We start from the raw sequence: 14,138 nt of genomic DNA, 5'->3' as shown, positions 1-14,138 counted from the left end.
GGGGGGGGGGGGCAGGCAGCCCCCTTTTCCCAGACTCCCCCCGCCATCCTCTTCCCTCCTGCAATCTCTTCCCCTTCCTTACTATCAGACCCTGGTCTCCCTGACCATATGGAAGGGAGAAGCAAATTTGAAAACACTGACCTTGAAATAAACATGTCCATAGTAATTTACATAGTACCCATTAGGGGTGCACAGATAGAGATTTTGGGGACCGATACTCACAGCTGCTTTTTAAGGAGGTATATTGGCCAATGCCAATCTGATCTCCGATACAGCTGCATGCAGCTGGTAAGTTGGTTGTGGTGGATGGAAAGCTGAGTGGGAAGGGGTGTGGGGGGGCACAGATCAATGCCCCGCACGGTGAAGGAAGGGGCAGGGGCAGCCACTGCCCAGTTGGGATGGGGCGCAGGATGGAGTCGCAGCTAGTGAGACGGGCAGCTTTCACTGCTGCTTGCACCCCAGGAGTGTACTGGGGGGGGGGATGTGCCCCCAGATCTGCATGGGGCAGGCAGGCTGCAGGCTGCAGCTGGGGCTGTGCCAGGTTCTTCTCAGCAGGGGCTGGGCTTGGGGCAGGGGCTACAAAGGGGGCTGCAGCCCCGCAAAATTTTGCTGTAGCCCCACTCCCAGCGCTGAGGCCAGTGCCTGCCTGGTGCAGCCCTGGCTTTTCCCAGCGTGTGGGTGGAGGTGGGGCGCTGAGCTGGGGCAGACAGTGACGTCAGCGCTGGGAACGGGGCTGTGATGAAATCTGGGATGGTTCCAGCTCCCTCTGTAGCCCCTGCCTCGAGCCCAGCCCATGCCAACTAGAGCTTGGTGCGGCCCCAGCTCCAGCCTGCAGCTGCAACCTGCCTGCCCTGCCCCACACAAATCCAGGGGCACATGCCCCTCCTCCACCCCCCCGTGCCCTCCCAGGGTGTAAGCTGTGGCAGGAGCTCCCCCCTACCACAATGAACTGCGATACTGTCCTGCACCCCACCCCACCCAGGCAGTGCCTGCCCTTGCCCCCTTCCTCACCACAGGAGGCATTGATCTGCACCCCCTTTTGCCACTTCCCTCCCTCCTCCCCTTCCACCACAAACAACTTACCAGCTGCACGCAGCTCTCCATGCTGCCGGGCTCTGCTCCTCGCCGCCCAAGTACTGCACTGCAGCTGCGCATGCAAGAGCATTTACTGGCCAAATTAATCGGCCACATTGGTCCGATTTCTGATACAGCCAATCTTCTTTATATCTGTTCTGATCCAATATCGGACCAATGCATCTGTGTATCTCTATTACCCACAGACTTAGTTCATCCAGAAATATGCATTTTACCTCTTTTGAAACTGCTGCAAGTTTTAGCATGGGTACTCCATATACACAATTTTAAGCACCACTTTTGTATCTACTTGTATGTAGTACAAACTATGTATGATATTAGTCCAAAGCCAAAAGGCTCTTGCTTTACCATACAGTTCATTGGGCTGTGCCCCAGCAGAGTCAATGGCATTCCAAGCCATGGTGACCCCAGAGCTCAGCACTGCTCAGTATATGTATGCACTCCAGACACCTCTTCCCTGAGCCCAAAGAATCCATGTGCTAATTAGCCTCCACATGACTGGAACCTGATGTTCTTCGATCCTCCAAAAATGTACATGCAAATAAGGTACAGGGCAACCTGGTCTAACTCTACCTCACGGAGGCCGAGGCCACACTAATCATATGCAACAGGCTGAGAAAAGGGGCAACGGAGGGGTTCTGGGTGAACTTTTGAGGCCCCATTTGGTGATGTTTGTCAGAAATTTAAGGCTGGTGAAGAAACAAGCCTCATTGGAAATGTGAAAGAAAGGCTCAGCTCAGCTTTGAAGTGAAAAAGAAGTCAAAATGTATTCAATGTAGTGACTTTAAAAAGAGTTGGTGCTAAGCAGGCCTGAACACAGTGGGCAGAATTACATATATCTTATTCAAATGGGTTGCATTAGTCTATCTTACCTAGCAGGGGAAATACCGTGACTACTAAGGCAGTTTTCCTAGTTGCTGGGAATAACTGTTTTTCTGACACAGGGTAGCACCTGCAGAAGTAATGTATAGTTAACCTCCCACTTTTCCAGAAAGTGGGCATAAAGCCAAGATCTTCCCACTGGAAATTTAATGGAAGACTCCTCCCTAGCTTGCTCCTGTGGCCATATGGCTGAGGGCTAGTGAACCTCAAGGGCATCCAACCCCCAAGCCTCCAGGCTTGGGCTTGCACACAGGATGTCCGCCAAATGGTTTGGAAACATCTGAAGCCCTAGGTGGTGGTGAAGGATGTTGGCCAGTAGTACAGCCATATATGGTTCCTGAATGACTCAGGGATTTGGAATTGGTTTGGCTTGTAACACAAAACATTTTCCTTAAAAATAAAAGAAGTATTTTTGGCACCAGAGGAGGGTGTCAGGGCATGCTCAGGCCTTTCCAAGTGCCAGTCTGGTATTTCAGTACCTCCAGCCCCTAAATATGGACCATGTCTTTTATAATCATGCTCAGTGTTAGCTTATTTTAATGAACTTCATAGCTGGTTTCTATTACTGAGCACATGCTGATTTTGGCAGCAGTTTAATAATGGACAGTGTATTTAATGAGGTTTCCTTGTATACAAATGTAAGACGAGGGGCTTTTTCCCCCCATGCTGATTGGGGGGAAAAAAACTTGTTTTTTATTTGAGTAAATACAGTGTTATTGTCCCAGGAGAGGCTTGCTGTCACATGGGTAAGAAGAGATGAATGAGAAATGAGTCAGGAAAAGGGGGGAAAAGTCTACATGGGAAAAAACTATCAGTATCTGAGTTTTGTTCTACTCCAGCTTATTCATCCCATGATTTGCTCATTTTACTCCAAACAGAAAGCACTCGCATGTTATTATTCTAGTTCCTACTCTAGTCTCTTTTTGAGAACCTAGGTTATTGTCAGCTCTCATATGCTTTAGAGAACCATTTACTATGAATTTATTTCAGCTACAGCAATAAAGTTCCCAATAATAACCTCTATTTTATATCAACTTCAGCCCTATATTAATAGAGCACTGCCCTATACAGGTGACAACTTCAACCTTCACACTTCATATAAATATCTACACAGCGAAATGAAGGTGTGATTACAGCATGGTTAGCCATATGCACACTACCTGTAATGTATATAACACAGGTAACAGTAGTTGTGAAGATGTGGTGGCATACGCTTTGACATAGTCTGGACCACAGTACATCCCTATTGAGAACCTGGATAAGTAGTTTAAATACTACCCCATTCTGAAGCCATGTCTTTTCACTTTTTGTGGTGTATATACACATTATATTGTGTTACGTACTATGCACCTATGCATGCTATAGTTGCACCATAATTATGTTGGGTAGATGTACTCTTGGCATTTTTCCACTTAACAACATTAATATTTCAACTCCACTTCTGCAATTGTACTCTGAGATGGCATATTTACATCTCTGTGTAGCTACATTGAGTTCATTAGGTTTCTACACAAGCTCAGGGAGTCCATTTGTAACAAAGCAGTATGGAAGATTCATGTCTAGTTTGTTCTCCCTCTTTTAGAACTGTATAAAACTGCTGTTAAGTGTCCTGATATGGCACCTTGTCACTACTTCAAATTTAAAAATTATCATGAAAAGAATATTACAGAAAACTGTTTGAAGAAACTGTCAGTCGCTTTATCTTTTTTCCTTGAAGAATAGTTCATATAAATAATAATTAACACACACACATTCTACTATTGACTACAGATCTGGTTGAGCAAAATTTAGTGAAACAGACAATTCTGTGATTAGAGCTTCACTATAAATCTGACAAAGGCAAAAACAACACTCTGCATAGCCAACATATAATGCTCGAATACTCAGTGGGCACATCTGCACAAGATGCTACACTGCTGTAGTGACGAGTTACGTTGCTGTAGCTCATTGCTGTGGCAACGTAGTGTCGGTGGGCACAAACCACGAAGCCAACGCTACTGCACAGCAGCTTGTTGCTACTGCGCAGCAGCATTGGAAAAAACCTGTGTAGTGGACTATGCAGTAATGTCAGTTACTGAGAAGTCATTTAGTACTTGCTTAAGAGCGTACTAAATGACTGCGCAGTATCAAGGCACAAAATTAGATTTTTGCAATATGACGGTTACATCTTATCTGTTGTGCCATTTTTCAGAAAGAGGTGGGAAAGGATACTGATGTTGCACCATTCACAGGTTAAAGGGGTCACTGTTATACCCTTGAATACTCAACAGAGCCATATATCAATCATTTGTTACATGTAAAGAGAATCTCAGACTAACAGCATACAACATTTCAGGTCAGCAGTGATTTCTCTTACTGTGGGTATTTACAAAGATAGAGTCAAGATAATGCCTTCCAGTTCATTTTTTTAAGTTGCTTAGGCATTTCATTCATTTCTCCAAGGTTACCTCCTTACAGTAACAATTCTACTCGTGCCCTAATCTCAAAGAGGAATATAAGGAAGGACATGAAACCACAGAAGGGAGGCAGATAGACAAAATTTCAAGAGAGGAAATCTGTTATCCAACTGAACAATCCCCAATCTCCATCCCATACAAGGTTTCCATTGACAAGCACGCAAATATATGACCAGTTCCGTCCAGGTTACTGAGGTCAAAAGAGGGGCCTGCACATGTGGTGGCGGTACCTTCAGCTAAGCACTCTGTTATTACATATTCAAAGAAAATAAGAAAATCATCCCACCATCCAACCAAAATATGCAAGTATAGATTATGGAGTATTATCATTATGCAGGTTCATACAAAGGTTCAAAACTAATCATGGCCACAGATTTGATTTTCTGTTTTTGAAGAAATTTCACAATTTGAGTATTTCTTATTTAAAACAGAAGTGGGGGAGGAGTTACAGCAGACCAACATTTGATCCCACAAAATTAAATTCCAAAGGAAAAGATTTTGGGGCCAATGAAAGTTTTACTAATATTTAAAAAACAAAAAAACAAAAAACATTTCATTCTTATTTCCTCTGAATGTATATATAAACAACACTTTTGTTTTGAACACCCTTTAAAAATGTCCCGTTCTAAAAATATCAAAATGCTGCATTTTACCATTACTGAAATGCTTAATTTAAGGGTTGTTGTGGGTTTTTTTTAAACAAGCTTTCACTGAAAACAACATGTTTGAACCATCATTTTTTTTTCCCCTACAAAAATGCAGATTTGTCAAAACGGATATTTCAACCAGTGTTCTTTGAAGCCTATAGCCAGTGGAACTAGTAGGAAACCTTTGTTCTGGTGTTTAAGCAGTCCATTCCTAGCTTGTTTAGAACTCTGTAGGCCTCTGGGAGAACATCAGTTTTATGTATTTGAAACTACTCTTCCTTTTGGGAATAGATTCACTCAATTCTAGAAAGTTTTATTTTGGGGAAACCTTTTCAAACAGGTTTCCACATGAGTGGGGAGAAAAGCATTAAACAACTCCTTTAGGATGCCAAAGGGTATTCCCCCAAGCATTTTTCCTCCTTAATAGAATAGCTGTTCATCCCTGATCAGAAAAAGACAATTCCATTCTGTATTTTTTCCTCAATAAAGGGGAAATAATGGCAGCTAGGCAAAGAAAGCAATGACAAAACAGAAAGATAAATCACTCATAATCAGGACGTTCCCCATCCTACGGTCAAGGTGCACTAGCCTACAAGAGTAATATTCTATTCTTATTTGGTCATCTAAATCACCATTAAGTCAGTAGCAACGTAGACGCCGAGCAGTAATAAAATGCCAATCTAAATGACCAAATGGGAACAGAATGTCACCCCAAGTGAGTAAACCTAGTTTGAGGAACGGCAAAAGGAGTTGGCCAAGACAGGGGTCATGGCTGAATTCCTCACCTATGTGATGAAAGGAACAATACCTTGCTTTTATAGATCAATACATCCACCTTCTCTCCCCATCCATCTTCATATATCTTTTCTCTACAGAAAATGAAGAGTGGGGCCAATCTGTCTCCCTTTACAAACATGGTACAGTGACTCTCCATGGGATATGGCCACACCAAGGTTTACTACGTTTTCCATGAATCATGGCTTTGCCGCTTCAAAAGCATGGACTTCTTGCAGACAGAGAAGGAAGTACTGACAATCAACATTGTAGGTTGTGAACCATACGGTGGGCTTTACTATACAGGGATAAAATTGCTTTGTAAGAAAATAACTGCTGTTTTGGGTGAATGAATGATTAAGATGACAATGCCATGTAGCTCTCACTCACATAGTAGTTTGACCTGCAAAAGTTTCTCAGCCATGTTCCCCTTTGGCTCTAGATATTGGGTTTACTGCCCCTGGGCCAAGCCCATTCTGAATCTGGCATAAAAACAGAAGTTAGTTTCTAGTCACTGCTCACAAGCAGCTTGTTTGCTTACACACCAGGGAATAAAACTTCATTCTTTGTCACGCTTCATATTAATCGTTTTCTAAGATGATGAAAAGGTCAGGTCTCTTAGGCTAAAAGCTAGTGTTTGAGGTACTGATCTGGAAGCTAAGAAATTTAAGTTTTGAGGCTCAAAGACACCACTCGCAGAGGGAACTTTCTGGTAGAGAGGCCTAGTCCTGAGTATCAAATATGCCCAAATTATAAGAAATTCCTAAGATTTCCCAGAAAGCCATGTTGTACTGGAATCAGGTAACAGTGTCTGAAATTAACATCACCCCATGGTAAAAAATTGGTATTTTTACCATGCTAATGAAACTGGTTGTTTCACTGAAGGTCTCAGGGTAAAAATGTATAGTTTTTAGATAATAACCTGATTATTAGGCACAGAGCTACTAAGACTACAGTTTTAATGCACTTATTAAAAATCTAAGTTGTCATGGTAAGATTAATCCTCTGAAATCCTATTTCCCAGTGCCTTTACATTCATCCCAGTGGGATTTGAACAAGCCTTAAATTTATACTTTAAGGCTAAGTATAGACAGGCAAAAAGCTTGAGGCTGAATCGATTCAATCTTTGCAGGTTAGTTTAAGCTGAGTAGATTGAATGGATACAGCAAGTGAAGAGACATTCACTTCTGATTCCAGAAATGCAGCCACATCTGCAGTGGCCCAGGCCAGCAGGTGGGGGTAGCAGGTGGCACTAGAGCACATCTCTCTCCTTGGCTGGAACAGACAACTTGGGCTAGGGCTAGCCCATCCACCCTACAAAGGGAGTTTGCCGGGGAGGCGCAAAGCATCCTCTGATGCTGGGGGGACTGTGAGTTAACTTGAATGTGGAGGGGATTTGGGACAAAAGTTCAATAGACTGATTTAACCTAAATCAGTTCAGGCTGATACTACATCCATTCAGGTTATTTCTTAAACTGGTTTCAACCATTTTGAAAGCGGTTTCTGTGCACTGACCTTCTGTTGTGTTACAGATTTGAACTGGGTTCTGAACATTTATATCAGTTTATGTGTAATTACTGTCCCTAGCCTAAATGGGTACTGGACAATGTTCTCCATTCTGAATTTTCTGAGATTCACAGTACATACCACAGTTCTATCTATAGCTGTGGGAATCACTCATAACATAAAATGTATTCAACAAATCTGGCCTTTACCTGACTACATATAGTCTCTGAAGATTTTATCTCAAATTTGTTCTTTAGTCGAAAATGTTTGATAGAGATTTTCACAATTAATTACAGGTTTGTATTTATAAGAGCAATTCAGGAAGAGTATTAAAAATTCAAGCTGTTTTTATCAGCCACACAGGTCCCACGATACATTTCTGATACTCGAGTGATTGGGTTTAAACCCCAGAATCAGCTTTCTGATTCAAATATTCACAAATGTGATTCCAAAATGTGTTTTTGGCAAATATTGAACAGCTGACATTGTTTCTGCAAAGTCGTACCAATTAACATATTTACTAGCATATTTATGGAAAGCAAACACAAAAATGGTGCAAACAGCAGTGTGAATCAATTTAAAGATTAAAATGCATATATGAAACTTTATTTATCATTCTTTAAGTTACTTGCCCAACTCTAGTTCTGATCTTAACTCTACAGATTACCTGGACTAAAAATGAATCTACATAAGAAATGTCAGAGAACGATGCCAGCCTCAGACACATTTAACTAGGCTACATGGGCCCAGGGCTGGAGGAATGAACTCTGAGAGACAAACAATGGCTCACATGTTAGAGTGCGATCCTGAAACCTAAGAAAACCAAATTCAGTTCCCAGCTCTGCCACAGACTTCTGGGTAACCTTAGGCAAATCTCACTATGTCTCAGTTTTTCATCTGTAAAGTGAGGTCAGTGATTCTTCCCTAATGCACAAAGGTACAGTGAGGCTAAATATGTTAAAGTATGAAGGCTGCTTACATGTTACAGAAGTAGGAACAACGGAAGAGCCTAAAACAGACAGACAGCCTAGAGGACCCTTGCCCAAATACAGTACTACCAATTTGTGTCCCCCCCCCACAATGATAGAGGGAATGCGAGTGTGCTACCTATGGAAAGGAAGATGTTACAATCCATGGGACTGCCTTGGGTGCTCTCTGCTGAGTTTATATACCAAAGAATTAGTTAATTTAATCAGTAGTTTAACTATAGGTGTGTGGCAGGGGCACCCACAAAGTCCACATCCTGGCAGCATTGCCAGACTGGAAACTCTGAAACACTTCCCAGCTTCTGTTGTTTTAAGAGCAACAACCAGGGTGGGCAGAGCATGCACAGCACCAGAAGTTCAGCTGGGACTGTTTAGAAGTTCCTAGCATAGGTAATGCTGCTGTGTGCCAACCTTCCCCCTGCCCCACCAACCCCAGAACCTGCAACCCCAATTTCCTGTTTTCAGAAATCCTGCACCCCCTACCCCTGCTCTCAGAACCCCATCCCTTCCCACCACCTCTGCTCTCCCACAATGTTTGCCCTATGTGCCAACTCAGCTTGTTGTGCCACTGATTTTAATCGTTATAAGCAGTTACAATATATCACTGCATCATTATTTATTTAATAGAGGAGCACCAAGACATCAGTTCGATATTGGTTCAGCACTGATATAAAGAAAATTGACTATATTAGAAAATCAGCCTGTTGTGGCTGATAAATGCCCCTGTGTGTGCGCTGCAGCAGCGCAGCATGTAGGTAGTGAGGAGCACAGTCTGGCAGCGTGGAGAGCTGCATACAGCTGGTAAGTCTGTTGTGATGGAAGGGGAGGGGGGAGGTAAGGGGCATGAGGGGGGCAGATAAACACCCCCCGTTGTGAGGGAGGGAGTAGGGCTGAGGTAGGCACTGCCCAGCTGGGGTGAAGCCAGGGCTTATCCCAGGGAATATGGGGCAGGGGAGCAGTTCCTGCCACTCAGCACACTCACAGAGGGCACAGCAGGGCATGCACCCCTGGATCTGCGCAGGGCAGGGCAGGATGCAGCTTCAGGCTGGGGCCAGGAGGGGCTATGGCAAAGTTTGGGGTGGCTGCAGGCCCCCCATAACCTCCCTACCAGCGCTGCCACTGCCTACCCCAAGAGCAGCACAGCCCAGGTCCCTTGCCAGGAAGAGCCCAGCACGGCCCCTAGCCCCAGCTACAGCTCACCCTGCCCAGACCCAGGCCACACGCCCTCCCCCCATGCCCTCCAGGGGCGTGCATAGCAGCAGGAGCTGTTCTCCCTCCCCACACCCCCCGGACAAACTGCGGCTTCATCCCGCATGCCACCCTGCCAGTGCCTACCCCAGCCCCACCCCTACTGCCTCCCTCACCATGGGGGGCATTGATCTGCCCCCCCCATGCCTCTTCTGTCTCCTTCCACCACAACAAACTTATCTGCTGCACGCAGCTGTAGCAAAAATCGGATCAGCATCAGCCAATGCCTCATTAATAACTGGCTGTTGGTATCAGCCCCCCAAAATTTCTATCGGTGCACCCCTGTTATTTCATAATTTCCCCTCTTCTATTTCAAACACCTGATACTCCCTTACGCATTTTCGAAGACATTTAAGTTTGTTAAACAATTCGTTTTTCATTAAAAAAGACACCTAATTGGCTCTTGTATGCCGTGTTAAAAACAACTACAGCAATCAGACCAATTCAAAGACTATGCAGTATTCAGAATGCTCTTCAGTACACTGGTTCATACATAAAGTATGTGTGTTAAATTACAGTAAAGTGTTAACTTGAGTAGTGCTCCCCTCTAACAAATATTCCAAGAGTAGAAGCTCAGTCCTCATCTGCTGTTTAAAAGGTTATGAAGCAATAAGTTGCTAGGTACCTCTTGACAAAAAAACAGAACAAAACAGGGAATTGCCTACTGCAGAACTTGAAAAACAGGACATAGGAAATGGACAGGTAAAATGTAATCATGTTAGACATGCTTTAAATTGAGCTCCCATTAATAAACAGTTTATACAGATGGAAAATAGTGCAAAGGGCTACTATAATGCTTGGATGTATAAACATCCAGTCACAAGTAGGAAAAAGGAGGTCTTTTTACTGCTATTTACAGAACTGATAAGACCAGTATAGAAATAAATGAAAGCAATTCTGATGACCATATTTTAAAAAGTACACAAAACTGGAAAGGCTACAAAATACTTACAAAAATGGCTGGAAGACTAAAGAGAGAGCATGTGAGAGCTCAATCTGTTCAGCTTAGCAAAAACAAGATTGAGAGCTGATTAAAGTGTATAAGGACCTTCATAAGAAGAAAATACCAGGTGGTATTAAGGACTCTTTAATCTAGTGGAGAAAGGCGTAACAAGACCCAATGGCTGATATCTGAAGCCAGACAAATCCAAAATGAGAAACACCAGAAAACAAGATGTTCTAAAAATAAAATATTTAAAATGTTCAATAATTTATTTATAAGCATAACTTATAACCATTTGTAGCATCATCTTGGTGATGTACTTACAGCTATAACACATACCTCTAATACCCACAACACGTTTATAATATCTATTAATCATTTATAAACCCTTTAAAAAGGGAAACCTTTACTAATAATGTTGTAATTGTAATTTTCATCTAAAAATGATGATGCAAATCTGGTCAGCTTCTACTATTAAACCAAATTTGGGCTATTCAGCCTAGATCATCAGTTTTCAAGCAACAAGCCCCTTCCATGTTCAGTTTATTGTGTAGCCCATAAAAGCTTCATCCCAGAATGAGCTCATATAGTGATTACCCATTATGGTGGAATTGCTAGGGATCAAATAAAACTGCATAAACTCATGTATGTACCTGGCATGTGATTAAATCAAAGTGAGGTAATGAATATTGAAGAATATTCAGCTCTTCTTAACTTTATTTTACTTTGAATCCAATTTTGTTTTCAAGCAAAGCATATATTTCACATCCAGGACTACAAATAAAGAAGCTTAATGTAAAACAAAGCTGCTTTCTGAATCACCAGACCTCAAATAATATCTCAGCAATATTTAAGTGGCTGCAACACCTCATGTTAGGTGAACTCAAATGCCACTACACATATTTTCTTTACACCTTAAAAAATATCTATTGATTAAGAATAAAATGTTCCACCACCATTTTTAAGATACAAGTAGTTGAAAATAAGGGTGATATTACAATATTTCTCACCTAACTGAAATGTCACAGTTGAAATCCTCAAATACCAGGAACCTTGTTTATCAGAATTTAATTGGCAAAGGTGTTGGTTACTCCAAGTCACCAATATAGAGCGGCAAATCAGTGTACATTCTAGATTGAGCATCTTCATCTATAGACAGGAGAGGTCAGAAAGAGACTCACAAACTTCTGTGAGCCACCCAGAAACAATGCATCTCAACTGATTTTTATATATTGAGATACTCAAGATACAGATTGATTTTCTGTGTTCAATATTTGTTTCACCTGCCATGCACTGATAAATAGATTGAAAAACTGTCTAGTTCCACTGTAGATTCTGTAGGTGGCTCTGCACACTTTTCTGAGAAGTTGATTTGTAATTGCATATAGAATTACTTAGCAGACCTTCCCAAACATGGTTTTTACAACTGTTCCTATTACAACACTAAACAAAAGAGAAGGGAGTAGAGGGATGATCTTCCTGCTTCCTTTAACAATGAAAGAATGCACCTGAAAATGCAACAAGATCAGATCTTAGTTGTGTTCCCAAGGACATTAAGAGGGTGGATCCAGGATTTTGTAAAGGAGACCTACATTTCAGGGATGGCTGAACCCCTGCTCTCACTTGCCCCCTCCTCCCACTAGGAAGGGCAGATCACACTGAGGGAGCAGCAGCACTCCCCTCCCAGTCCCCCACCTTCTACTACCACTGTCTCCACTGTTGCAGGTGTCCTGGGGGCAGGGGAGCTCCAGAGCTACTCCTGACCTGCTCCAGCCCAGCTGCACAGGGAACCGGCCTCAGCCTGGGAAAGCAGCAGTTGTGGCAGGTGGATAGGGTCTCCCCTTCCTGAGCCTACTTCTGGGTTGGCAGGGATGACCCAAGGCAGCAGGCAGGAGGGAGGAACCTGTCTGCTGCCACCACTGCCATCATTTCAGGCTGAGCCCAGCTCTCATGCCACTCAACTGGAGTGGGGCAGGAAGGATTCTGAGCTTTCCCACCCAGGGACAGCAGCAGTGGCAGGCAGGGGAGAGGGGGATGTGCCAGTGGGCACAGAGGGGAGGGAATTTTTACCTGATCTGGGAGTTAAAAAAAAAAAAAAAAAAAAAAAATCTTCAGCTGCTGGTCTCATGGCATGGACTAGAAGCGGAGTGCGACTGTGCTACTGTACCCTTTCCCTCCCCCCCTCCTGGATCTGCACCCAGGCCTAACAAATCTGACAACTGATTAATCACAGAAGTGATTAATCTGAAGCCCCATTAGAAGATGTAAGAAGCAGTTGCTGGCAAAGATCTTGCTGTAAGAACCCCGTATCTTTGCAATCTGAACTCTTCCCCAGCACCCAACCCTTGAACCTGATGACACTCAGGGACCATTACAAGGCTCACCATTTTCTGAAAACAGAAGAAGGAAACAGGAGATGGAATTTAACAGTAAGGGGAAAGAACTGTCGGGAGGGCAAGATTTAACATTGAATTATATTAGATTCCTGCTGTTTTATTTTTAAGCTAGGTCAAGAGTATCTAAATCATATGGAGAGTTCTCCTTTTTAAAACACTTGTATAAGCTAAAGAAATAAATATTTAAGGACACATCTAAAAAGATTATTATGATTTTTTTTAAATCTTATTTTATCTACCTCCAAGACACAGGAGACAGTGACATGCCAGAAAGCATAGAGAGGAAAATGAATAAGAAATAAGTTTTACAGATTTTTTTCAAAGCACCTAAAGTAGGAAGGGGAAAAAAACAAACACAATTGAAACCATCATCTACATCTGTCAGAAGGTAGTGAGGACTACTTTTCAGAGCTATGCACTGAAAGCCATTTCCAGGACATGACAACAGCAGCTTTATTTAACTTTTAATGACATCTGAAATCCTACCACATGTCAGCTTCCATTCCAATCATTCAGCAGCTCCCATCTGCCTTTTCCACCCCTCTTACCTTCAAAACTCCCAGCAAACAGGTAAATCCAGGTTACGGCTGGAACGAAAAGGAGAGTCAGAGAGGCAGCCAAGAATTTCCGTCTCCCTCTGCAGATCCCCAGCATTCTCTCAGAAGTGGAGATTCCCAACCCGGTGCTGTTCCTATGTTGGAAGCATGTAGTCCACAGCCTCCAACATATTACTCCCTGAAGAGAAAAGATGGCAGGGTTACCAGTTTATACCTCTATATTAAGTATGACGCTCCCCATACCCCTGCAGAATTAAAGAATGAGACTGAAAATGGGTTGCTGGCATTGCAAAACAGTTCTCATTTCAACATTCTGCACTGTTAATATAACAACACAAGTCTTAGAAGTCCCCTAAAAGAGAATAAATCAATAAAATGTATCAAATCAGCTAAATGCACACTCAGCTCATCTCAGAGTGCAACATTTTTTGCTACCTTTTGCACAGAAAAAGATTCCATTTTCCTTTATGTCATTAAGTGGGTAATGCCCTCTGAACAGATGAGAGGGCCGCGTCAGTCTAACTCTGTCTAATAAGAGCAGGACTCACAGCAGTCCACTGATGGGCTAGCTGCAAGGTGGTGAAGAAAACCGAATCAGGAAAGGTAGCGTAGCAATTACGGTGGTCACTAAAAGGATTGCTGATGTGT

At 42.9% G+C, this 14,138-nt stretch overlaps 1 protein-coding gene across 1 annotated transcript in view; it reads right to left on the bottom strand.

Annotated features, from left to right (window-relative positions):
* The window catches only part of LARGE1 (LARGE xylosyl- and glucuronyltransferase 1), a 363,795-nt gene extending 350,131 nt beyond the window's left edge, over positions 1-13,664 (bottom strand). Inside the window, exon 1 of the mRNA XM_019515316.1 lies at positions 13,482-13,664. Within this exon, the coding sequence (XP_019370861.1) occupies positions 13,482-13,587 (106 nt within the window). The 5' untranslated portion in view covers positions 13,588-13,664. The remainder of the gene's footprint in view (positions 1-13,481) is intronic.
* Between the last annotated feature and the right edge of the window lie 474 nt (positions 13,665-14,138).

This window comes from Gavialis gangeticus, unplaced genomic scaffold (genome assembly GCF_001723915.1).
Source record: "Gavialis gangeticus isolate Ggan-Ray unplaced genomic scaffold, GavGan_comp1, whole genome shotgun sequence".
Taxonomy (NCBI): domain Eukaryota; kingdom Metazoa; phylum Chordata; order Crocodylia; family Gavialidae; genus Gavialis; species Gavialis gangeticus.
Note: the sequence above shows the minus strand (reverse complement) of the source record. Positions and strands in the feature narration are given on the sequence as shown.